Consider the following 27,708-nt stretch of genomic DNA (forward strand, 5'->3'; position numbering starts at 1 on the left):
ATGCTTCATGCCGCAATGCATGCTGGGTGCCACCATAGTGCAAATCTCATCCATGACTCCCAGCATGCATTGCGGCATGAAGCTTTTTGTTTGTCACCATTGTTGAGATTCATATGCTGATTCTTGATGTGTGTGTTTGACTAGTATCTGTCGCAGATTAATATTTTCAGAAAACATTTATTTTATTATTCTGCTCTGCTGGATAGCATGATGTAGTGTCACAAGATTGTTATAACTAACAGCACATAAATAAACTAAATGCACACCATCCATATACTCATAAACCTGATCAGATCAGCACTTGTTGATTATGACATCATCAAGAAACATCTGATCATATTTTCTCTCACCATAACAAATGTATTTTATTAAAATACAGTTAAAGCAGCCAGAGAAAAACTAAAAGAAGAGTAAAGGGTCAAGAGCTCAAATAAAGGAGCCATTAATCACGATTCTGGTGACTTCAAATAAAACATTCAGTGAAACATCAACATCTAAACCTCTGTTAATTCTCAATAAGAGCTCGTCTATGTAGATTCATGATGTCTAAACCATCCAAATGTTCAAACAAACTCTTTATTAAACGTCACTGGACTCCAGAAACACAAGTTAACAATACGTTTCAGTTTTTATCCAAACACTCAGTTGTAAAAACACAGGAAGTGACTCTGGCAAATACACACCGACTACAGTCACATGTGACACATATCTGACACAAGTTGTGTAACTATAACACATTAGTGTGTAAAAGGTTTCAACACACTTCTGTGTAAGAGGAATAACACATTAGTTGTGTTAAAGGTAACACAAAATGTGTAGTCCTTATAAACACAGAGATGTGTTAAGAATTGACACAGGTTGTGTGTTAAATTTGACACAACATGTGTTGTCCCTGAGCACACTCACTACATGTGTTAAAACTGACACAATATGTGTTAAAATCTACACAACATGTGTTAAAATCTACACAACATGTGTTGTCCCTGAGCACACACACTACATGTGTTAAAACTGACACAACATGTGTCATTTTTAACATCTCTTTCTACAGGTTGTGTTGTTTTCAACTCCTCATTTTGAGCACCGACACTCACCATCACTGTGAATGGTATGCAGTGTTTGCTATGTTCTCAAACAAACAGGCCTGTGGAAATACAAGTTATTTATATACATATATTTTGTCAGTTGCTACATTTGAATAAAATTCAAAGTGCAAACTCGGTTAACCTTTATTTCTTCATGAACTTTTGTCAAAAGCAGCATTATCAATTAGGGGTTGAAGCATGAATAACTGAATAATGTCCAGTACAGTGAGTCTGTCCAGTCATTGAGCTTGAAACATTGTACTTTGTGTGCACATGCATTCTGTACTCGACTATTGATTAAACGGTTAATATTTTTGCATCTGGCCCTTTCGCTTTATTTTTTAAAATGACACAATTTGTGTGTTAAAATGACTTACACATTTATTGTGTTAAATTTGACACAACATGTGTTGTCCCTGAGCACACTCACTACATGTGTTAAAACTGACACAACATGTGTCATTTTTAACACATCTCTTTTTAGAGTGTAGTCTGGTGTTTCCGCAAATCTTTGTCCAGGATAGATCAAACTGAAGGCACTTTGAATGGACCATGGGGCACATCTTAGAAAAACCTTCTGATTTCTGATTATCTCCTGACTTAGCATGTTGTACGCTGCAAATATTATAAAAAATTACACCTATGGGTCTGTAGTGCGCGACTGCATAGGGTAAAATACTTGCACTGCACCCTCTGACTATTTCAGGACTGGCTAGTTTGTGATCGTGAGCGCGCAGTCGCGACGTGACGTCTCAAAGCAACACTAGGTCCATAATGAACGAATAACTGAAAGTATGGGATAATCAGAATAATCGAAGATCTAAATTAATTCATAATAAATATTTATGATTATTTTCTAATCAGAAATATGATCTAAATTTGATTATCATTTGAAATTGGAGTCAGATTAAACGTAGAGCTAAAGTAATACTAAAACTAAATTCCAATAAATTAAGTGAACTTCACTGGAGCGCTGCAAAGACATACACGCTTTAAACCTTCGCCAGGCCGTTGGATTCCGTCGTTGGGCCAATGGGTGGTCCTTACAGTTTTACCAAATTCAAGCTTGTGTGTGGTCATTTCTGGGTCATTGTAGACCTAAGCTCAGAATAACCTACTATATGTGATAGCTGGGTTAATATTAATATTTGGGCTATTCTAACAAACGTGTGCAACAGTGGATACAATTAAAGCTTTGATGAACACCTCAGTCTATTAAAGTCACCAGTGATGATTATTTGTAGAGCAACTTCTGTGCGCGTGTGTTAAGACGAGGTCAGTCATGTTGGTTTAATCAGCTTGACTAAAACAACATTTAATGGAGCCCCTAAAGTCACATGGTGGTGGAAATTATATTTCAGTGCTTTTGCGTTTTCTCTCAAATTCTTTGCATTCCTCATGCATGAAACTTTTGCGAGCAAATGAAAAAGCATTGGAATATAATTTCTCCTCCCATCTCATACTTTTGAATCTCCATGTCCATTTAGGGGTTTTTGTATTAGCAATATTAGCTAAGAATTGATTTTGAGCGATGACATACATTGAGACACATTGGGCTGTGAATGTGTTCTTAATTATGGGCTGGCGCTTATGTGTGGGTGAACTGATTCTGGATGAGGTCATTTCCTGTCCCACCCACCTCTACTGCCCACCACTTCCTGTCGCTATTCTTTTCACCAATAAACTGAAGGCAAAAATTATCTTGAGGATGTCAAAATACAACTTGTCTGTCCGCGGTCAAAGTGTCGACATCCAGTCTTACTCAATATAAGTTCCTATCTTGCTAGTGTCTTGCTCAATAATTCTACAGAAAATGTTTTCCAGGAAGAAAGGCTATAAAAACTAAGTTTAAAAACTCCTTTTATTTGTATTCTATATATTTATGAACATCGATCCCCTCACTTTTAAAATGTGGAAATGCAAGTTAAACTGTAAATATGTCCTATATGTTAATACATCTTTGTAGAAGAGCAATACAAGTAATGGACAAACTTCTTCATATTCTTAAACATTTTGGGTTTAATGACTTTTTAGATATCAATAAATGCCATTGGATCATCATGAAAAGTTGTCTAAAGTTGCTTGTGTGGGCAGGAGTCAAGAAAGAGGAAGAAACATTGTCTGTCTGTGCAAGTATTTTAAAATAAACACTGTTAACCACGAGAAATTCATCAGTACAACGCCTGCTGGAGAGACTCACCAGAACACGGTAAGAGTTACGCTGGTCACTGTGTGAATATAGTCAGATTAATACTGTTGTAGAAACCACTGACCTAATTATTTTGAAATATTCTCAGTGAAATATTATTTATGGAAATGTTTTTAAAGCTAACGATTGTTTTATAATGCCCATTGTGTGTGTTATCCCTGTGGTCCCAATCCTGGTCTTTGAGGACCCCCAATACTGCACATGTTTGATATCTCTCTTATCTGACAAACCCATCTAAGGCCTTGGAGCCTTTAATAACGAGCTGATGAACTGAATTAGGTGTGCTTGATTAAGGAGACATCTAAAATGCTGGGGATCGTCCAGGATTAGGAACAACTGTGTGATTCTGTATTATTGTTCTTGTAGTGATAACACTGATAATGGCTCCTCCTCTTCCTCTGGTGTTTCTGCTCATGATTCACGGTGAGTCGCTCCTTTAGTCTCTCATCAAAGTCTTTCTTTTTTAAATCATGAGTCTGTTAAAACCCCTTTCACAAACAAATTTTGTGGGGAAAAAAATCATCCAAATAAAGTAAAAAATAAAGGCAGTCAGAGCTAAAATTAAAAAGAATAATAACTTCAAATACATTTTAAATTATTCTCACTGAAATTAATGTACAATATAAATATGTGCATTAATAATGATTATTTGAATGTTTTTGCAATGTCAGCATTTCATGTGTTCTACAAAAAAATAAGAATTAAAAAAATAAGAATGTAATGAACATGAAGGGTCAATAATTATGAAACAATCGTTTTTGTGTGAACTATCCCTTTAATGTGTGTTTCAGGAGTTTGTACCCAGTTGTTTGATTGGGGTGTGAGTTACAGTCCTTCACACATCTGTGCACTAAAGGACTCAACAGTGATAATGAGATGCACTTATAAATACGATGATGATTATAAAATCAAGAAAGTGTTCTGGACCAAAACACTGGTAAAAGATAAAGAAGAGCCTCCAGATCTGTCTAAGGACCCTGAATACAGTCAGAGGCTTCAGTATCTGGGAGATAAACAGCAGAACTGCACCATCAGACTGAGTCATGTGACACTGAAGGATTCACACATGTACTATTTCAGATTCATCACTGATAAACCTGATGGAAAATGGATTGGTAAACCTGGAGTGACTCTTACTGTCACAGGTGACTTTGATGAGGTTTATCTCTTCTTCTGTGCATTATGTTGAATAATAATCAGTGTATGACAGCAGCACTAGATATAATGTGTGTGTTGTGTTCAGATCTTCAGGTGGAGTCTCCTGAGAGAGTGACAGAGGGAGATTCAGTCACTCTGAGATGTAAAAGCAGCTGCGCTCTGACTGACAGAGCAACATTCATCTGGTACAGAAACTCACTGAAGATATTAACTGAGAATAAATACAGTAACAAACTCTCCCTCAATCCAGTCAGAAGAGAGGATTCAGGCAGATATAGCTGTGCTGTAGACGGACACACTCACATCTCTCCTGCCGTTCAGCTCAATGTCATGTGTGAGTATGTTCTTTAAAGTTTTCTTTCCAAAGCCAGTAGAGTTCACTCGTCCCTCCTTGTCTTTAAAAATTATAGTAATTGGGGCTAATATTTAAAACATTGAAATGTTCACTGTTTCAATAGTACAGTCACAAAACATGAACAATATGTGGGATTTTAACATTTTGTGTTATATTCAGTTATATTCAATTTTACTCCCTTGTCATGACAACGCCACACCATGAACACAACACACTAAAACAGCTGTTCAAATAATGGTTTAAACACATTTAAAGCTCAAATAATGCACATATTTGAACAAAATACTGATTGTAAATGCTTTTATGAAATAATAAGATTCATATTTATGCCTTTAAATCCTCCAAAATTAGCCCCATTCACTTCTATTGTAAGTACCTCAACATGTTTTTCTCTTTTTTAAAGCTACACTGTGTAAGATTTTCTCCCATCTAGTGGTGAAATTGTACATGACTACCAACTGAATATTACTTTCCAGCCCCCCCCCCCCCCCCCATTCCTGAGGGAGTTTTAACTCCTATGGTGGCCATATTATTTACAAGGTAAACAATCCTTTTTCATCATTGACGTGAGGAAAAGTATCCTAGACGTCGTTCTAGCGTTATGCACAACCATGCTATAGTTAGCCAATCAACTATAAAACTTTGAATTTACACAAATAGGCTGAATTACCTGTCGAGAAGAAAGCAGGCAACTTTTTAAAATCCTTGCTCCTCATGAGCTCTTTCCATCTTGGAAATATTCCACTCCAATATTGACTTTGGTCTTGTTGATTTGCCTGTCGCATTGTCGTTTTAATTCTCTCTTTCGCTTCCTTGGCGACTCTGTTACATGTCCTCGAGAATAGCGTGATCCTCCATCTTCAACAGACTTTCAAATCTGCCGACAGTCGCGAGTAATCTCCCCCTCACATTCGTCACGGTGCCACAGTGTGTAAAAGCGTGAAAGGCGAAGCTTGAATTTCCAGTTATGTCCATCTTTTTTATTTTCAAGATGGAGGCGCAACACGGCTGCCGCCATTTGAGTGACTCGCTTGTATGTATTCAAAATGGCAGATTCTACGCTTACGAGGATACTTGATTAGTTGGTGTAAGTTATTACACATGAATGAGCAAATATCATTTTGAAAGAACAAAGTGTTTTTGCTAAGAATCAACTTAAAAAAATACACAGTGTAGCTTTAAAGAAAACAAAACAAAAAATACAATACTTTTGTTGTGTAATCAGTATTATGCAACAAATGTTTGAAAAAAAAAAAAATGTGTTGCATAATACAGTCAGAGCTGTAACTGATTATATGTTTTTATACCAAGCATATATCTTATTCAAATGAATGTGATAAACAAGGCAATGTGTGTAATGTAATAGATTACTGTTAGGGTTATGTTTGGTTTAATTCTGTTTATATGAGTTCCCTGTAATTGTTAGTTTTCATAGTTGTTAATTAGTCAAACACCTGTTCTCTGTTCTGTTGATTATCCTCCCTTGTGTATATTTAATCCTTCAGTTCATTCAGTTCTTTTTCCCGTATTGTCTATGTTTTAATGTAGATGTGTTCTCCTGAGTTTCTCCCTGGGTATTATATATATTAGGACTGGAGCCTATCCCAATTTCTTAGGCCAGAGGCAGGGGAACGCTCCCTGGACAGATGACCAGTCCATCACAGGGCTCACACACACACAGGCAATTTTTGACTGTCCAATGCAACTAACCTGCATGTCTTTGGACTGTGACCCCTCCACCCGGGTCCTACTCGCCCCGCTCTGTGCGGACCTCGAACCCTAGTCTCCAGTGTGAGAGTCAGGCGCTCTAAAAAGGAGGCTAAAGACTGCTGCCTCTAGCGTCTGTGATTAATGATCCGGCTCGACCGGTTACTTCCTATCAGCTAAAAAGAACAATTCGTTCAAGAACCGAACATCACTAGCGCTATCTACAGCCACACCTAACAATTATGTTACTAACTACAATTTTTGTCATGTAATTTGGAATCAGTAACTGACTATAGTTTGTAAGTAATCTATCCAGCTCTGATTTACTGACTACCACACACACAGAAAAAAGTACTGTTTCTTAATATTTCTTATTTCTTAATAAGTGACATGACCTTTTGACTCAAGGATCCATGGATTCATGTTGTTTATGCTAAATTCTGCCCCTACTATCTGTATGTAAGAACAGAAATAGAAGTGCTTTGGTGGGGCGAGTGACGGGTGATACTATATGTTTCTCCTGTAGATCCTCCAGTGAAACCTGTGATCTTCATCAGTCCAGCTTGTGTTATAGTGGAGGGAGATTCAGTGACTCTGAACTGCATCAGTGACTCAAACCCTCCTGCAGAAATCAGCTGGTTTAAAGGAGGAACGTTTGTAGGATCTGGAAGAATCTTCAGCATCTCAAAGATCAGCTCTGATGACAGTGGAGAATACAAGTGCAAGTCCACCAATGAATATGGAGAGAAATACTCTGATGCTGTGACTTTAAACGTCATGTGTGAGTTAATGATAAAACTTAAGATGCAAATTTTCTGTTTTGATAAATTCAGTCCATATTAGCAATTTTAAAAATGTGTAAATTTTACAAATAATAATCTGATAATTGTTATTAGACTCCCCCAGGAACGTCTCAGTGTTGATGAATGGATCTGGTGTAATAGTGGAGGGAGATTCAGTGACTCTGAACTGCATCAGTGACTCAAACCCTCCTGCTCTGAACTTCAGCTGGTTTAAGGAGAATGAACCCTCAGCTGTTGGATCTGGACAGAGTTTCAGTGCACTACAGAGTGGACGCTTCTACTGTCAGGCTCACAATCAACATGGATCTCAGAGATCAGACGCTGTCACTGTCACAGGTGAAGCTTTTATTTTATAAAGGGTTCAAGACAGTTATAGTGTCATTCTTAGTTTGTAGATTTAATTATGATATTCTCCCTCTTTCAGATCATCGTGGTGCTGGTTGGCTCGTCTGGGTAGTGATCACAGTGGCATGTGCAATATTCACGATCATGATCACCATCATACTGTATACAATGTAAATAAATATGTATCAACAAAGAGTAATATAATTTGCTTTTAGACTACTGCAAAAGTACATTTGAATATTACATTAACAATGAAATGGCTTGTTTACGTTTCTTTTTGACAGTCAGAAGAAAAGGATAAACTGTAGATCTGCAATACACGAGTATGAGGTAAGATGGCCAAAACCACAGAATGATACTAATAAATCAATTACAGCTTCTTTGTACATGTAGAACACATATATTGTCACGTACTGCTCTGAGACACGAAGGTTGAGGATCCAAATGCAGTTTATTTGAACAGAGGGTAATCCAAAGACATAATCCATAAAACAGGCAAGAGATCAAAAAAGACACACAGGGGTCACAGGGTCACAGGGGTCACAGGCAAAAAGGAAAATCCAAGGACAGGCAGAGATCAAAACCAAGAACACGGGAATAACACACACAGACACAGGGTCTCAGGGTCACAGGGGTCACAGGGTCACAGGGGTAACAGGGTCTCAGGGTCACAGGGGTCACAGGGGAAACAGTGTCACAGGGGACACAGGGGTCACAGGGGTAACAGTGTCACAGGGGACACAGGGTAACAGTGTCACAGGGGAAACAGTGTCACAGGTGACACAGGGTCACAGGGGTAACAGTGTCACAGGGGAAACAGGGTCACAGGGGACACAGGGTCTCAGGGTCACAGGGGTAACAGTGTCACAGGGGAAACAGGGTCACAGGGGACACAGGGTCTCAGGGTCACAGGGGTAACAGTGTCACAGGGGACACAGGGTCTCAGGGTCACAGGGGTAACAGTGTCACAGGGGACACAGGGTCTCAGGGTCACAGGGGTAACAGTGTCACAGGGGACACAGGGTCACAGGGGAAACAGGGTCACAGGGGACACAGGGTCTCAGGGTCACAGGGGTAACAGTGTCACAGGGGACACAGGGTCACAGGGGAAACAGGGTCACAGGGGACACAGGGTCTCAGGGTCACAGGGGTCACAGGGGTAACAGTGTCACAGGGGACACAGGGTCACAGGGGTCACAGGGGTCACAGGGGTAACAGTGTCACAGGGGACACAGGGTCACAGGGGTAACAGTGTCACAGGGTCACAGGGGTAACAGTGTCACAGGGGACACAGGGTCACAGGGGACACAGGGTCTCAGGGTCACAGGGGTAACAGTGTCACAGGGGACACAGGGTCACAGGGGAAACAGGGTCACAGGGGACACAGGGTCTCAGGGTCACAGGGGTCACAGGGGTAACAGTGTCACAGGGGTCACAGGGGTCACAGGGGACACAGGGGTCACAGGGTCACAGGGGTCACAGGGGACACAGGGGACACAGGCAAAAAGGAAAATCCAAGGACAGGCAGAGATCAAAACCAAGAACACGCGAATAACACACACAGACACAGGGTCTCAGGGTCACAGGGGTCACAGGGTCACAGGGGTAACAGGGTCACAGGGTCTCAGGGTCACAGGGGTAACAGTGTCACAGGGTCACAGGGGACACAGGGTCTCAGGGTCACAGGGGTCACTGGGATAACAGTGTCACAGGGGACACAGGGTCTCAGGGTCACAGGGGAAACAGGGTCACAGGGGACACAGGGTCTCAGGGTCACAGGGTCACAGGGTCTCAGGGTCACAGGGGTCACAGGGGTAACAGTGTCACAGGGGACACAAGGGTCACAGGGTCACAGGGGTCACAGGGGACACAGGCAAAAAGGAACCTCCAAGGACAGGCAGAGATCAAAACCAAGAACACGGGAATAACAGACAGTGTCACAGGGGACACAGGGGTCACAGGGTCACAGGGGTCACAGGCAAAAAGGAAAATCCAAGGACAGGCAGAGATCAAAACCAAGAACACGGGAATAACAGACAGAACGCTCATAATTGCAGTACAAACACTAAACAAGACTTTGCAGAGAATGAATGTGAAAACCAGGCTATTATAGGGTGAGTTAAACAAGGTAATGAGACACAGGTGAATGTGATAATGGATGAGAGTCTCCCAGGCACTCTCACTGGTGATCGTTACACACACACACACACACACACATATATATATATATATATATATATATATATACTCAGGATTGTTCATGGTTTTATGAGTAGAGACTGTGGAGTGATTACACTTTTGATCGTCATGGCAGCAATTTAAAATCTTTTACATTCATTTTTTTCTTCAAAATTTAAAATGGTGATAATCATTTCTGTCTGATTTCACTTCTCTCTGTTTCCCTGTAGAATGATCCCAGAACTGATCCCAGTGAAGGCACATATACAGGTCTTGACCTCAAGTCCAGATCATCTGACCTGTACAACACACTCCCAGTAAGAGAAATATCAAAAACTACATGTGCAAAAGAGTCAAAAGTCAGATAATCAATAATCAATGTGTTTTTCCCATAGACTGTCCATCCCAGACCTGCTGTTCACCAGTCGGGCTCTTCTGAATATGAGAATCTGTCCGTAAGTTTCTCAAGTCTTCTCAATTTGAGAATTTTGAAAAAAAAAATGTCCTTAGTAGTCAATCAACTAGTCAATAGATACTAAACAGTCTTTTCTTTTGTTACAAGATGGATTATACGAGTCGATTCACTGACAGAAATATATATCTTTTTTCTGAGATTATTTGTACCATTTGTAGTGTTGATTTATGTAAATGTGTGTCTTATTTCTGTTGTAGCCACAGCAAGATGAAGCACAAGCTAAACTTTACTCAGCTTTTGTCCCATCACTGGACAGATCCACATCACAACTACTGATGAAAAATGAAACGCATCTTCAGAGTTTCCATTCTGCAGAAAGCAATGGATTATATTCATGTGACATGAATAAACAGTCAATGTGTAATTAATAAATGAGTTTAGAGTAGTTTCTGTAATATTTTATACATTTTATCTGTGTATTAAAGGGTCCATGTGACAGATTTTTCTCTTTTTTTCCTTTTCAAATAAAACATTAAATGATAAAAAGGTACGAAGATTCAACATTCTGTTTCATATCTGTGTTTTAAAGTGTATATTAAACTGGCCAAGTCACGTGATTTCAGAAAATGAGGCTTTGTTAGGTCATACAATGTCAAATTAAATTTTTAAATTCTGATAATTTGATGCTAAAACAAACTTTTTCAAACATCTCAAACTTTTTTGATCATGCCCTTCACGACACATTGTTCACATTTTTCCAAAAATTTATGTAAATTCAGAGAAATTTTAAAGAAATTTTAAAAAGTGCCCATCACTTGTAACTTTGCCGCCTGACAAATGACGTAATATCCGCGTTATCCCTGGTTTCCACTTGTACTGCCATAGTAACCATGGCGACAGACATGGACAACTGCTTTACGTCTAGCGGCACGCTCACGCTGTTGTTGATTCGTCCAAACATTATGGACCATGGCAAGCAGACTTTGATATCCGTCTGTCTCTCATTAGCAATCGAGCCCTACTTCAAACCACAGTCATGTTAAAAAACATCAATGTCCAAACTTTTGACTAAGTGTCAAACTCATCTATAAACATTTCCCAATAAACATTATTAGATCCATCGGCATGACGACAAGTTCCATGATTCCACGCTCATTCACTGCCGTCATCAATCTACACCTTTGTTATTGTTTTGAAGAGGTTAGCGACTCCTAGCGGCAAAAAACTACATATTGTACCTTTAACAAAAGGCTGTATCAATTAATTCAGTGAACTTAATATTTTTTATTTGATTTAGTGAAAACAACACAAAAACTTGTGATGCTGACAGAGGTTGGATTATCGTGGCTGTCAGAGGAATCTAGGGTTTTGATGAGGCTGTTGATGAGGATTCAGTGATCAATAGTGTAATAGATCGCCTCTTCTTGAGCAGAATCCGCTGTTAAACTCTGATACACGTGACTCCGTCTACTGGCGTTCAGTTCTGTGTAGATCTGATCTTGTGTTTGTGCTGAAACAACATCTGTGTAGTAGGAGTCTGTGTCGACCGCTTCTGTGTTTGTGTAATCCAGGTTTATGGGTCTGTAAAATTCCTCTTTATCACGTTGAGCTTTGGATGAGTCTGGAAGCCTTATTCTCTGGTAGTCATCCTATAGAAAATAAATAAATATAACTTATAAATTATAAGCAGATAACGGTTAATATATAATATACACTGCCTTCTTAAGAGTCTATGATTGGATCATTATCACAGTGATTATTATGTTTCTAGCATTTTACATGTTTGGCAACAGTTCTTCTAACCCTAACTGATGGAGTGTGTGGTTTTCATTACTTAAACAATCATGCAGGAAGACACATAATGGCCAATATTCCAGGATTACAATGTCAAGATTCATCAGGCTCAGATTGTGAAGGAATGGTTTGGAGGAGCATGAAGAATCATTTTCACACATCAATCTGCTCCTCTGAGTCCAGAGTTTAAACTCACTGAAAGTCTTTAGGATGGGCCGCTAATATGACACCGTTCTAACAGAAAACCCAACTCATCACATCAACTGCTCATATATATTAAGGATATTCATTAGGAAGGATAGTCTTCAGCTGTTGTGAATCTCACCTTTGCTGACTGTTATCCAGATCTCAGAGGTAAAGTCAGACAGGAGATCGACATCTACACCACACCAGTACTTCCCAGAGTCTTCTGGAGCCAGTCTAGAGACGAGAGCTGTGAGAACATGAGCGCTGGTGTCGTCCAGAAGAGCCAGTCTCCCTCGTTCAGACCTCGTGTCTCGATGGGTCGTGTGAACACACTGAGGATCTCTCGGAGAAAACCAGCTGCTCATCTGACAGAAGAACTTGCTGTTATTCTCGTATGTTTCAGGGTATCTGCAGGAGACTGAGATGTTGCTTCCCACAGATCCAGTGACGGTAAGAGCCAGTGAGTTATTCATCAGCCACAGCGCTGACAGAACAAGCACTGCTGACAGAGGCAGATTCAGAGTTATTAGGCTGAATTGTGGTGTTTATCAATGACACTGAAGAGTAAAAAGTGCAATTCTTACTGATTTAGAGTTATGACAGATATCATACCTGAGAAACTGATGGAGGAGACGGTTCTCATGACTGTCCACTTGAACATCGACTCCCACTACCTCTTCTCACACTACATACTAGATAGATATTGTGTGTGTGTGTGTGTGTGTTTATAGAGTTACACTTCCCTAATGCACATGGATAAACACAAACACAGTGTCAGAAGTATGATCTGAAAAACAGCTCCCTCTTCAGGACAGTGGAGGTAAAGTCTGGACATCCTCAATGTTACACCATCCATCCATCATAGTGGTGCCTGATTCTTTTATATAAGGGAATGCAGTTACATGTTAATGCCCCATCCATCCATCCATCCATCCATTCATTCATTCATTAATTTATCCACAAATTAATCAATCCATCCATCCAATAATCAATCTCTTCTTTCTTTCTTTCTTTCTTTCTTTCTTTCTTTCTTTCTTTCTTTCTTTCTTTCTTTCTTTCACCCACACAATTATCAACCCATCCATCCATCCATTCATTCATCCATCATATTGTTTCCTGATTCTATTATAAGGGAAGGCAATGGCATGTTCCTCCTCAAATAGGTGTAAATACTGAACATGAATGTAAACACACACAGTTTGATCTTATTTAGTAAACACTGTCTTTACAAATGAAGAACTACTTGTCTTAAAGAAAGAAGATCACTTTTCAGGAAGCTGAAAAACACCATCTAATCATGTTGACAGGAGGTTTCCCTTCACACTGAAAGTTTCATTTGATATTTGTAATGTAAGCTCTATAGTCATGCTTTTAGATATTCTTTAACCAATCCTTTAGAGAGAGGGTTTTATCTTTTTCTATTTGCAAGTGGTTTCATTCGGGTTGTTCCTGTCTCGGTGTGGGAAAGGTTGCTCAGACTTTAAAAAGAGGAAGGAAAAGAATTGTAAAATAGCAGAAGAAAGTTTTCAGCTTGCATTTGCACTTCACTTTCCTGGAGTCTGTTTACAGCGGCTGAAACTACAAAACGGTAAAAGATTCACTTGTTCAGTAATTAATATTGTCTAACTAATTAATCTCCACACAAGGGAATTGAAGTGAGAAACATTTTCTTTCATAATAACCTCTGTTAGATGACTCATGTGTTCCTAACGTTATCTTTAAATGAGTTTCATCTGTGGAAATCTACTAACAGTGAAGATTGTAAAGTATTTGTATCATTTTTGCAGTGTTTATAATGCAATAAACGGCTGTTATTATAGTTTTGATGAAATGAAAGATGACATATTGAACTGTTGTGTAAATTATTTAGTTTCCTGTGATGTCACTGATAACTCTTGCTCTGGTGTTTCTGCTCCTGATTCCAGGTGAGTCTCTCCTGTAAATGACATACGAGTTCATTACTAACTAAGAGTAAAAGGTTTTGGCTAGTTAACAGGGATCAGTTAGCACTGCTGGTATCCCCAGGACAATTACCACTGGTAAAATATCTACTATAATGGAGGGAAATTTCTGTGATTTATTTGTTGCTTGTAAAGAAAATGGTATTATTCAGATTATGCTGATATAATGCTGAAATAAACTGCTAACAGTTAGAGCATAACATGTTTCATGGTTAGTGTTCAATGTTCTGCTTCCTGCATTTCATCACCTTCTGTCTGATGGCTGTAGGTTTTACACAGATCACATCATAAGTGTAATTCTTCATTTATTAACAACAATTTTGCAAAGAAAAACAAGTTTTAATGATGCATGGTCCTGTTTAACTCATAGATGGGTATTTGTTTCCTTCTATTGTTGCCTTATAAATGTTGTGTTTCAGGAGTTTGTAGCCAGTCGGGTGGTTGGAGTGTGAGATACAGTCCTTCACACATCTGTGCACTAAAGGACTCAACAGTGACAATGAGCTGCACGTATACATACCCTACTGGACATCAGATCAAGAAAGTGTTCTGGACTAATAAAAATAGTGAAGAGCCTCCAGATCTGTTTGAGGACCCTGAATACAGTCAGAGGCTTCAGTATCTGGGAGATAAACAGCAGAACTGCACCATCAGACTGAGTCATGTGACACTGAAGGATTCACACATGTACTATTTCAGATTCATCACTGATAAAGAAAAATGGATTGGTGCTCCAGGAGTGACTCTTACTGTCACAGGTGACTTTGGTGAGGTTTATCTCTTCTTCTGTGTATTATGTTGAATAATAATCAGTGTATGACAGCAGCACTAGATATAATGTGTGTGTTGTGTTCAGATCTTCAGGTGGAGTCTCCTGAGAGAGTGACAGAGGGAGATTCAGTCACTCTGAGATGTAAAAGCAGCTGCGCTCTGACTGACAGAGCAACATTCATCTGGTACAGAAACTCACAGCCATTAACTGAGAGAAGAGACAGAAACAATGAACTCCTGCTGCAGTCAGTCAGAAGAGAGGATTCAGGCAGATATAGCTGTGCTGTAGACGGACACACTCACATCTCTCCTGATGTTCAGATCAATGTCATGTGTGAGTATGTTCTTTAAAGTTTTCTTTCCAAAGCGAGTAGAGTTCACTCATCCCTCCTTTTCTTTAAAAATGATAGTAATTTGGGCTAATATTTAAAACATTTAAATGCTCACTGTTTCAATAGTACAGTCACAAAACATGAACAATATATGTGATTTTAACATTTTATGTTTATGTTTATGTTTATATTCAATTTTACTGCCTTGTCATGACAACGCCACACCATAAACACAACACACTAAAACAGCTGTTCAAATAATGGCTTAAACACCTTTAAAGCTAAAAAAAATGCACACATTTGAACACAATACTGATTGTAAATGCTTTTATGAAATATAAGACTCACATTTATGCCTTTAAATCCTCCAAAATTAGCCCCATTCACTTCTATAGTAAGTACCTCAACATTTTTTTTCTCTTTTTTAAAGCTACACTGTGTAAGATTTTCTCCCATCTAGCGGTGAAATTGTACATGACTACCAACTGAATATTACTTTCTAGCCCCTCCTATTCCTGAGGGAGTTTTAACTCCTACGGTGGCTGTATTATTTACAAGGTAAACAATCCTTTTTCATCATTGACGTGAGGAAAAGTATCCTAGACGTCGTTCTAGCGTTATCCACAACCATGCTATAGTTAGCCAATCAACTATAAAACCGAGTGTAAAAGTGCGAAAGGCGAAGCTTGAATTTCCAGGTATGTCCATCTTTGGCTAATGTATTTTCAAGATGGAGGCACAACACGGCTGCCGCCATTCGAGCGACTCGCTCATATGTATTAAGAATGGCAGAGTCTACGCTTACGACTAACTTGATTAGTTGGTGGAAGTAAATACACATGAATGAGCACATATAATTTTGAAAGAACAAAGTGTTTTTGCTAAGAATCAACTTTAAAAAATACACAGTGTAGCTTTAAAGAAAACAAAACAAAAAATACAATACTTTTTGTTGTGTAATCAGTATTATGCAACAAATGTTTAAAAAACAAACAAAAAAAAACTGTTGCATAATACAGTCAGAGCTGTAACTGATTACATGTATTTATACCAAGCATATCTTATTCAAATTAATGTGATAAACAAGGCAATGTGTGTAATGTAATCAATTACTGTTAGGGTTATGTTTAGTTTAGTTTAGTTTTTTTAGTTTTTTTGCTTCTGATCCTGTTTATATGAGTTCCCTGTAATTGTTAGTTTTCATAGTTGTTAATTAGTCAAACACCTGTTCTCTGTTCTGTTGATTATCCTCCCTTGTGTATATTTAATCCTTCAGTTCATTCAGTTATTTTTCTGGTATTGTCTATGTTTTAATGTAGATGTGTTCTCCTGAGTTTCTCCCTGGCTATTATATATATTAGGACTGGAGCCTATCCCAGTTTCTTAGGCCAGAGGCAGGGTAAAGCTCCCTGCACAGATGGCCAGTCCATCACAGGGCTCTCTCACACACACACACACACAGGCAATTTTTGACTGTCCAATACACCTAACCTGCATGTCTTTGGACTGTGTGTGACCCCTCCACCCGGGTCCTACTCGCCCCGCTCTGTGCGGACCTCGAACCCTAGTCTCCAGTGTCAGGCGCTGTAAAGACTGCAGCTTCTAGCGTCTGCCGCTAGAGCGCCTATTGAGATCAGAGGAGTGAGGTTTACTCGCACAGCGACTACTAGCTGGCCTCCGTTACATGTGGTGTGTGGGAAACCGTAGTACCCCGGAAGAAACCCACGCTGACACGGGAGAACATGCAAACTGAAAGGACTCCTGCTGTGAGGCAACAGAGCTGACCAATGAGCCCCTGTGCCGCCCGGATTCATAAGGACTATTTATCTCCTGCGTCGTGCTCTTACTTGTGATGAAAAGTCTGATTCATTTCTGCGAGCAGGTTCATTCGGACAGCTGGTTTATAAAAACGATTCATCTGTTCCATACGTCATCAAGCAATGATGGCACTACGCCATCCTCGGTAATCCTCTGCAAACTTCGACAGTGGGGTCTTTTTGAGTAGGACATGCTACTTTGACTTATGTGTTTTGGGTCATTAACCATTAACCTGGAAATAATCCTTAACCTGGAAATAAAGTTTGATTCAGTTTGATTAATGAACCGGCTCAACTAGTTACTTCCTATCGGCTCAAAAGAACAATTAGTTCAAGAACCGAACATCACTAGCACTTTAGCCACACCCAACAATTATGTTACTAACTACAATTTTTGTCATGTAATTTGGAATCAGTAACCGACTATAGTTTGTAAGTAATCTATCCAGCACTGATTTACTGACTACCACACACACAGAAAAAAGTACTGTTTCTTAATATTTCTTATTTCTTAATAAGTGACATGACCTTTTGACTCAATGATCCATGGATTCATGTTGTTTATGCTAAATTCTGCCCCTACTATCTGTATGTAAGAACAGAAATAGAAGTGCTTTGGTGGAGCGAGTGACGGGTGATACTATATGTTTCTCCTGTAGATCCTCCAGTGAAACCTGTGATCTCCATCAGACCATCTGGTGTAATAGTGGAGGGAGATTCAGTGACTCTGAACTGCATCAGTGACTCAAACCATCCTGCAGAAATCAACTGGTTTAAAGGAGGAACGTTTGTAGAATTTGGAAGAATCTTCAGCATCTCAAAGATCAGCTCTGATGACAGTGGAGAATACAAGTGCAAGTCCATCAATGAACATGGAGAGAAATACTCTGATGCTGTGACTTTAAACGTCATGTGTGAGTTAATGATAAAACTTAAGATGCAAATTTTCTGTTTTGATAAATTCAGTCCATATTAGTCATTTAAAACATTTTTAATTCAATTTAAAAATAATAATAATAATAATAATAATAATAATAATTATTGTTAATAGATCCTCCCAGGAGCATCTCAGCATCCATCAGTCCATCTGGTGTAATAGTGGAGGGAGATTCAGTGACTCTGAACTGCATCAGTGACTCAAACCCTCCTGCAGAAATCATTTGGTTTAAAGGAGGAACGATTGTAGGATCTGGAAGAATCTTCAGAATCTCAAAGATCAGCTCTGATGACAGTGGAGAATACAAGTGCAAGTCCACCAATAAATATGGAGATAAATACTCCGCTGTGACTTTAAACGTCATGTGTGAGTTTATGACAAAACATAAGATGCAAATGTTCTGTTTTGATAAATATCAGTCCATATTAGTCATTTAAAACATATGTAATACAATTTAAAAATAATAATAATAATAATAATAATAATAATAATAATAATAATTGTTATTAGACCCTCCCAGGAGCGTCTCAGTGTACATCAGTCCATCTGGTGTAATAGTGGAGGGAGATTCAGTGACTCTGAACTGCATCAGTGACTCAAACCCTCCTGCAGAAATCAGCTGGTTTAAAGGAGGAACGTTTGTAGGATCTGGAAGAATCTTCAGCATCTCAAAGATCAGCTCTGATGACAGTGGAGAATACAAGTGCAAGTCCATCAATGAACATGGAGAGAAATACTCTGATGCTGTGACTTTAAATGTCATGTGTGAGTTAATGATGGTTCAGTGTCTGTGACATTAAATCCTCTAAATATTTTCTGTGATGAGAAATTTATGTTTTCTGCTTTAGACCCGCCAAAGAATGTCTTAGTGTCTATCTCTGGTGAAATAGTTGAGGAAGATTCAGTGACTCTGAACTGCACCAGTGACTCAAACCCTCCTGCTCTGAACTTCAGCTGGTTTAAGGAGAATGAACCCTCAGCTGTTGGATCTGGACAGAGTTTCAGTGCACTACAGAGTGGACGCTTCTACTGTCAGGCTCACAATCAACATGGATCTCAGAGATCAGACGCTGTAACTGTCACAGGTGAAGCTTTTATTTTATAAAGGGTTCAAGACAGTTATAGTATGTGGCTTTGAGACTCAATCTGAACTCAAATTTTTCATCTTTCAGAACATCGTGGTCATGGCTGGCTCGTCTGGTTGGGGATCACAGTGGCATGTTTAGGATTCTTCATCATCATCATTCTGTTTATAATGTAAGTTTGATTAAAATCATTCTCAATTACAGTGAGTGTATGAATGTAATTCACTTTCAGACTAGTGCAGGTGGAAATGCCTCATGTAATGTGAGTAGTAATGAATCTTTAAAATGCAGCTTACAAGTTTAATGTCTGTTAAATCAGGAGAAAACGAAGAGGTGCTAAAGCTGAAGACCTCACAGAAAAACAGGTAAATCTTCCAGACACAACATGTGAATAATCTAGTTAGACAGGGCCATTCACACAAAACGTGAGAGACAAGTCAGTGGAACGAGAGACAAAAAAGCCCTAGTTTTAAAAAGTCTAGAGATATGTTTTTAAAAGTTTACCGCATTTTAATTTCAGTGCCGTGTTTATAATGGTCACACATGTCGGTTTAGCATGAGCTTACATAGAAAACCAATGGAAAAGTAGTGCACTGAGGTGGAAAAACGTGTTCTGTGTGAACAGCCTTTAAATGTGAATGATAAATAATATTTAATTTTCTTACGTTTCAGGACAATCTGTACTCTACCGTAACAGGGAGAGACGTTCATGTTTCTGAATCAGCCGATTGTGATGACGCTCAGTACGCCAGTGTTACTTCCAGCAAACCCAGAAGAGACGGAAATGCTCCTGAATGCAGAGATACTGAGGAGATCCAGTACGCAACTGTCCAACATCACAGAAAGACCGAGACGAAGAGAGCAGAGGAGAACGAAAGCCACTATGACAATATCAGGATTCGTCAGCCTGATTCTGTCCTGAGGTGAGAAGAACGAGCTTAAAGAGACAGTTCACGCAAAAATAAAACATTTGCCATCAACTCACCCTCATGTTACTTTTGTGTTGATGAAAGGAGAATTTATAGTTCTTTAAATCTGGACATTTTTTTTCTTAATAACTTTGTGTCCCACTAATGTTTCAGAAACATCTGAATTGTTTAATGACTTTAATCATCATGTATTCTGATACATAACATCATGATTGTTGTTTTATTTGATGTTTTTAGGCTATCAAATGTGCAGACTGTGGAAGAGGCATCTGTGATCTACAGCCGTGTCAAATGAGTAAATGAGACCATCATGAAGACAAAGGCCAAAACAATTAAACAATATTCTAAAAGTAGGGCTGTCAATTTAGCATGCTAATTCACTCAGTTATTTATTATTCGTTAAACCAAGTGAATACAGTGTCTGTGATCTTTTTCTCATTACAAGAGCATGAATACAAAGGAAAGAGCCAAAGAACCAACAACACGTGTTTAGTGAGACTAAAACATTTTGTGATGTCACTGCTTGTTAAAGGAGAACTTGGTAACTTTTTTAACTTAATAAAACTGTCTTCATTTGGATGGTTAAACAACCTGTTCTGGTGATATTGGTGACTTTCCCCGCTCCCCCCAGCATTCCCAGGCGGAAAACCAACCTTGCAACTTGGGGACTACCGTCCCGGCAAGATAGAAATTGGAAGTCTCGTGAGAAGAGAGAACGAGCGCGAGAACGAGCGCGAAACACGAATTGCTTTACTGCAATTCGACATAAACACACACGCATGTATGATGTATTACCAGATTACCCACCTCGGTAGATATAGCTCCACACGATACAGTTGGCTTGCTCCGATCAAAACAAACGCACATGAGCAGCGGTAGAGAGGGGGAGGAGGCCGCCGCAAATGAGTTTTTTACGACTGTGTTGTGAAATATACGCCCCCCCACAGCTGTAGGGGGAGCTCGTGGGGAAAACATGCGACAACAAAACGGAAAATCAGTGAAGAAGTGACTAGAGTTCGCTAGAGTTGCCGAGTTCTCCTTTAATTTGTTTGTTAAAGTCATTTGAACGTTTGACTTCATGTGTTTTCTGTAAGCAAATAAAAAGGCTGTATCAGTTTTACCAAATTCAAGCTTGTGTGCATGTGGTCATTTCTGGGTCATTGTAGACCTAAGCTCAGAATAACCTACTATATGTGATAGCTGGGTTAATATTAATATTTGGGCTATTCTAACAAACGTGTGCAACAGTGGATACAATTAAAGCTTTGATGAACACCTCAGTCTATTAAAGTCACCAGTGACGATTATTTGTAGAGCAACTTCTGTGCGCGTGTGTTAAGACGAGGTCAGTCATGTTGGTTTAATCAGCTTGACTAAAACAACATTTAATGGAGCCCCTAAAGTCACATGGTGGTGGAAATTATATTTCAGTGCTTTTGCATTTTCTCTCAAATCCTTTGCATTTCCCATGCATGAAACTTTTGTGAGCAAATGCAAAAGCATTGAAATATAATTTCTCCTCCCATCTCATACTTTTGAATCTCCATGTCCTTTTAGGGGTTTTTGTATTAAGCAATATTAGCAAAGCATTTTGAGCGATGACGTACATTGAGACACATTGGGTTGGCGCTTATGTGTGGGTGAACTGATTCTGGATGAGGTCATTTCCTGTCCCACCCACCTCTACTGGCCACCACTTCAGTCGCTATTCTTTTCACCAATAAACTGAAGGCAAAAATTATCTTGAGGATGTCAAAATACAACTTGTCTGTCTCTCGGTCAAAGTGTCGACATCCAGTCTTACTCAATATAAGTTCCTATCTTGCTAGTGTCTTGCTAAATAATAATAATTAGACAAACTTCTTCATATTCTTAAACATTTTGGGTTTAATGACTTTTTACATATCAGTAAATGCCATTGGATCATTATGAAAAGTTGTCTAAAGTTGCTTGTGTGGGCAGGAGTCAAGAAAGAGGAAGAAACATTGTCTGTCTGTGCAAGTATTTTAAAATAAACACGGTTAACCACGAGAAATTCATCAGTACAACGCCTGCTGGAGAGACTCACCAGAACACGGTAAGAGTTACGCTGGTCACTGTGTGAATATAGTTAGATTAATGCTGTTGTAGAAACCACTGACCTAATTATTTTGAAATATTCTCAGTGAAATATTATTAATGGAAATGTTTTTAAAGCTAAAGATTGTTTTATAATGCTCATTGTGTGTGTTATCCCTGTGGTCCCAATCCTGGTCTTTGAGGACCCCCAATACTGCACAGTTTTGATGTCTCTCTTATCTGACAAACCCATCTAAGGCCTTGGAGCCTTTAATAACGAGCTGATGAACTGAATTAGATGTGCTTGATTAAGGAGACATCTAAAATGCTGGGGATCGTCCAGGATTATGAACAACTGTGTGATTCTGTATTATTGTTCTTGTAGTGACGTCACTGATAATGGCTCCTCCTCTTCCTCTGGTGTTTCTGCTCATGATTCACGGTGAGTCGCTCCTTTAGTCTCTCATCAAAGTCTTTCTTTTTAAAATCATGAGTCCGGAAGCACCCTGTTAAAACCCCTTTCACAAACAAATTTTGTGGAAAAAAAATTAATGCAAATAAAGTAAAAAATAAAGGCAGTCAGAGATAAAATTAAAAGATAAATGTTTAAATTATTCTCTCTGAAATTAATGTACAATATAAATATGTGCATTAATAATGATTATTTGAATGTTTTTGCAATGTCAGTATTTCATGTGTTCTACAAAAAAAAAAAAAAAAAAAAAAAAAAGAATGTATTGAACACGAGGGGTCAATAATTATGAAACAGTCGTTTTTGTGTGAACTATCCCTTTAACGTGTGTTTCAGGAGTTTGTAGCCAGTTGGATGATTGGGGTGTGAGTTACAGTCCTTCACACATCTGTGCACTAAAGGACTCAACAGTGATAATGAGATGCACTTATACATACCCTGATGAATATAAGATCAAGAACGTGTTCTGGACCAAAACACTGGTAAAAGATAATGTTGAGCCTCCAGATCTGTCTGAGGACCCTGAATACAGTCAGAGGCTTCAGTATCTGGGAGATCAACAGCAGAACTGCAACATCAGACTGAGTCATGTGACACTGAAGGATTCACACATGTACTATTTCAGATTCATCACTGATAAACCTGGTGGAAAATGGATTGGTGCTCCAGGAGTGACTCTTACTGTCACAGGTGACTTTGATGAGGTTTATCTCTTCTTCTGTGCATTATGTTGAATAATAATCAGTGTATGACAGCAGCACTAGATATAATGTGTGTGTTGTGTTCAGATCTTCAGGTGGAGTCTCCTGAGAGAGTGACAGAGGGAGATTCAGTCACTCTGAGATGTAAAAGCAGCTGCGCTCTGACTGACAGAGCAACATTCATCTGGTACAGAAACTCACAGCCATTAACTGAGAGAAGAGACAGAAACAATGAACTCCTGCTGCAGTCAGTCAGAAGAGAGGATTCAGGCAGATATAGCTGTGCTGTAGACGGACACACTCACATCTCTCCTGCTGTTCAGCTCAATGTCATGTGTGAGATCATTTTATTTAATGTATGCACTTTTTTTCTTTGAAGTTTCTTTCCAAATTAAGAAAATTCCAGGGATGGGCAAAAAGTATGTGCAGTTCTTGTAATTAATGGGTTTTATGGTACAACATCTAATGGAAAACTTTTGCAGAAGAGTGAAATCATTATTTTGAAATTAAATATCCAACATGCACATGTGCACTGTAAAAAAGAATACATTGATTTTATTGATATCTAATTAATAAAAATGAGGCAACAGATTACAAGCAATATTATTAATCAAATTTAACAAATTAGAATTGAGTAATAATTAATCAAATGAATTCCTTAAAAGTTAACCATTTAAAATGAGTAAAATTTACAAAATATCTTTTATTGCCAACATTGAAGACACCTGGTGTTAACAAGCAGAATCACTGAAGGAGAAACCCATAATTAAAGTCACCATTGTGGAGATCAGTGTGTGTTTTAGTTGGGCTCTTGACCTTAAATTATTAACTTTAAGTTTTGTTTGGCTGCTGTACATGAGTTATAACAGCCAGATGAACAAAGAGAAAAGGTGATCTGATGGTGTTGTTTGTGATTTAACATAATCATTAATTCACAATCATTTGACCTGAATCACTGAACTCATATAGAATCCAATTTATGAGTTAAGTTAACTTTATTAATTATAACAGCACTGGCCTTGTACGGCATAATATTTTTTAACTTTTACAATGTAAGGCAAATAATTTTTAAAAAGTTTCTCTGACATAAAAAGGAGACACACAGACATCAATAATCAGCCTGTGATTCTCAACAATGGTGACATTTATAAAGCATGTTGCAGTGCATTCTGGGTTCCACCAATCAAAACTCATTCATGGCTCCCATCATGCATTGCTGCATGAATAAATAATGAGCTTATGTTCAGAGGTGATCTGTTTGTCACCATTGCTGAGATTCATACGCAAAATCTTGATGTGTGTTTGTGCCTAAAAAAAAAAATAAATAAATATATATATATATTTATTTATTTATTTTTTATTATTGATTTGATCATTTGGATTTCATTGAAAAGGCTAAAAATATTATACTGCTGTAATTAATAAAGTAAACCTAAATCATAAATTGGACTCTATATGAGTTCAGTGATTCAGGTCTAATGATTGTGAAATAATGATTATGTTAAATCACAACCAACACCATCAGATCACCTTTTCTCTTTGTTCATCTGGCTGTTATAACTCATGTACAGCAGCCGAACAAAACTTAAAGTTAATAATTTAAGGTCAAGAGCCCAACTAAAACACACACTGATCTCCACAATGGTGACTTTAATTATGGTTTTCTCCTTCAGTGATTCTGCTTGTTAACACCAGGTGTCTTCAATGTTGGCAATAAAAGATATTTAGTAAATTTTACTCATTTTAAATGGTTAACTTTTAAGGAATTCATTTGATTAATTATTACTCAATTCTAATTTGTTAAATTTAATTAATAATATTGCTTGTAATCTGTTGCCTCATTTTTATTAATTAGATATTAATAAAATCAATGTATTCTTTTTTACAGTGCACTGCGATCTCTCTGGGGGATCGACAGGTGAAATATTTCAAATATTATTTTTAACCACTAGTATTTCCCTAAAAAACCTCCAGCTGAAATAAAAATTAAAAATTTGAGGCTTTTACATGAATATTAAAAGTGTGAAGATGGTGATTGGTGGCCTGATCAAGATTAGTTCTCTCGCACCGACTCTGTAACACTTTTAACCAGATGATTGGCCTAATAAAACTTGCATGTGATTGGCTGAATGTTAGTTCACTCAATCCCAAGTAACAAACACCAGTGAACATGGATGAGAATGGTAGCAGTATGTAGAAAATGTGGGGGGCAGAATCACATCTATGTAAAAGTCATGTAAACATCAGCGATTCCAAATTTACTGTGATTGTGTGATGTTTTTCTGTGTTAGATCCTCCCAGGAGCATCTCAGTGTTGATAAATGGATCTGGTGTAATAGTGGAGGGAGATTCAGTGACTCTGAACTGCATCAGTGACTCAAACCCTCCTGCAGAAATCAGATGGATTAAAGGAGGAACGATTGTAGGATCTGGAAGAATCTTCAGCATCTCAAAGATCAGCTCTGATGACAGTGGAGAATACAAGTGCAAGTCCATCAATGAACATGGAGAGAAATACTCTGGTGCTGTGACTTTAAACGTCATGTGTGAGTTAATGATAGTTCAGTAATCAACATATTTGTTCATTACCAAATACAAAACATGAGTACAGAGTTTTCTTTTGTCATTTTCAGACTCACCCAGGAGCGTCTCAGTGTCCATCAGTCCATCTGGTGTAATAGTGGAGGGAGATTCAGTGACTCTGAACTGCATCAGTGACTCAAACCCTCCTGCTCTGAACTTCAGCTGGTTTAAGGAGAATGAACCCTCAGCTGTTGGATCTGGACAGAGTTTCAGTGCAATACAGAGTGGACGCTTCTACTGTCAGGCTCACAATCAACATGGATCTCAGAGATCAGACGCTGTCACTGTCACAGGTGAAGCTTTTATTAACACACTTCATTCTTAGTTTTTAGATTTAATTATGATATTCTCCCTCTTTCAGTTCGTCGTGGGGCTGGTTGGCTCGTCTGGTTGGGGATCCCAGTGGGATGTGTAGGAATATTCATCATCATCATCATCATCATCATCATCATCATCATCATCGTATTGTATAAAATGTAAATATAAAATGATCAACAAAGAGTAATATAATTAGCTTTTAATTAATGCAGAAGTACATTTGATTATTAAATGAAACAGTGAAATGGCTTGTTTCCATTTGTTTTTTAACAGTCAGAAGAAAAGGATAAACTGCAGATCTGCAATACACGAGTATGAGGTGAGATGGCCAAAGAACCACAGAATCATAGGCTACCAATAAATCAATTAGAGCTTCTTAATACACGCAGACCATATATTACCACAATTTTACAGGATTGTATGTGAGAACACACACTGTGGAGTGATTACACTTTTGATTGTCATGCAAAATCTCTTGTTTTGTGGTGATAGTCCTTTTCTCTGTTTCCCTGTAGAACGATGATCCCAGTGCAAACACATATGCAGCTCTTGAGCTCAAGTCCAGATCACATGACCTCTACGACACACTCACAGTAAGAAAAATATCAAAAACTACACGTGCAAAAGAGCTGCATTCAAAAGTCAAATAATCAATAATTCCCATAGACTGTCCATCCCAGACCTGCTGTTCACCAGTCGGGCTCTTCAGAATATGACAATCTGTCCGTAAGTTTCTCAAGTCTTCTCAGTTTCATCAAAAAAGAAAGAAAATGTCCTCAGTTGTCAATCAACTAGTCAATAGATAGTAAACAGTCTTTTCTTTCTGTTACGAGATGGATTATACGAGTCGATTCACTGACAGAAATATATATATATATTCTCAGATTATTTGTACCATTTGTAGTGTTGATTTATGTAAATGTGTGTCTTATTTCTGTTGTAGCCACAGCAAGACGCCACAGTAAGATGAAGCACAAGCTAAACTTTACTCAGCTTTTGTCTCATCGCTGGACAGATCCACATCACAACTACTATACTGGCTTCATACCCAGCAAGCTAAACACATCCACTCAATAAACAGTCTTGACACCGGAGTCGTACTTCAGATTTACTGAATAAATGTGTAAAACTGTAAAACAATATAAAAACAAAAAGAATACATAAATAAACTGTCACAAATGACGAGTCCAACAATGTACAACTGAAGGAAATAATACAGAATGTTCACACAATATAACAAAGAACTATGCAAACAATTACTTTTATATGCACTCCCTCATAAACATACAAAATGCCAAAATCAAGAATAATTAAACTCCACTTACAGGCAGTGCCTCGTTTAAGTGTTGTTGTTGCTATGTATAGACTGATGGCAAATTCAACATGCACTTGTTCTTCTGAACCCAACCCCCAAAACTGAATACAACCAATTCAAAGTGCAGAATATAAAAAGACCAGCTGGGGGAACAAAAACGCTAAGATAGGCAAAGCCTTCTTTAAAGGTGAACT

The 27,708-nt window shown here is 38.4% G+C and overlaps 3 protein-coding genes across 3 annotated transcripts; all 3 read left to right on the forward strand.

The window, feature by feature from the left end:
* Positions 1-3,674: 3,674 nt before the first annotated feature.
* On the forward strand, positions 3,675-27,395 carry LOC307148945 (B-cell receptor CD22-like; the record flags this gene model as incomplete). The annotated part of the gene is made up of 10 exons (XM_079854906.1): positions 3,675-3,717; positions 4,086-4,439; positions 4,538-4,786; positions 7,041-7,295; positions 7,411-7,653; positions 7,742-7,832; positions 7,947-7,992; positions 10,071-10,157; positions 10,236-10,295; positions 27,143-27,395. The coding sequence occupies 10 exons, from the start codon at positions 3,675-3,677 to the stop codon at positions 27,167-27,169; spliced, it is 1,455 nt and encodes a 484-aa protein (XP_079711032.1). The 3' UTR covers positions 27,170-27,395.
* Positions 14,696-21,195, forward strand: LOC307154729 (B-cell receptor CD22-like; the record flags this gene model as incomplete). The annotated part of the gene is made up of 10 exons (XM_079864815.1): positions 14,696-14,954; positions 15,053-15,301; positions 17,776-18,030; positions 18,168-18,419; positions 18,564-18,818; positions 18,902-19,138; positions 19,226-19,310; positions 19,458-19,503; positions 19,811-20,061; positions 20,305-21,195. 10 exons carry the CDS (start codon positions 14,696-14,698, stop codon positions 20,360-20,362), a joined length of 1,947 nt encoding a protein of 648 aa, XP_079720941.1. The 3' UTR covers positions 20,363-21,195.
* On the forward strand, positions 22,525-26,722 carry LOC307154730 (B-cell receptor CD22-like; the record flags this gene model as incomplete). The annotated part of the gene is made up of 6 exons (XM_079864816.1): positions 22,525-22,567; positions 22,934-23,287; positions 23,386-23,634; positions 25,590-25,844; positions 25,932-26,174; positions 26,715-26,722. 6 exons carry the CDS (start codon positions 22,525-22,527, stop codon positions 26,720-26,722), a joined length of 1,152 nt encoding a protein of 383 aa, XP_079720942.1.
* Positions 27,396-27,708: the final 313 nt, after the last annotated feature.

This window comes from Squalius cephalus, assembly GCF_949319135.1.
Source record: "Squalius cephalus genome assembly, chromosome: 2".
NCBI lineage: Eukaryota > Metazoa > Chordata > Actinopteri > Cypriniformes > Leuciscidae > Squalius > Squalius cephalus.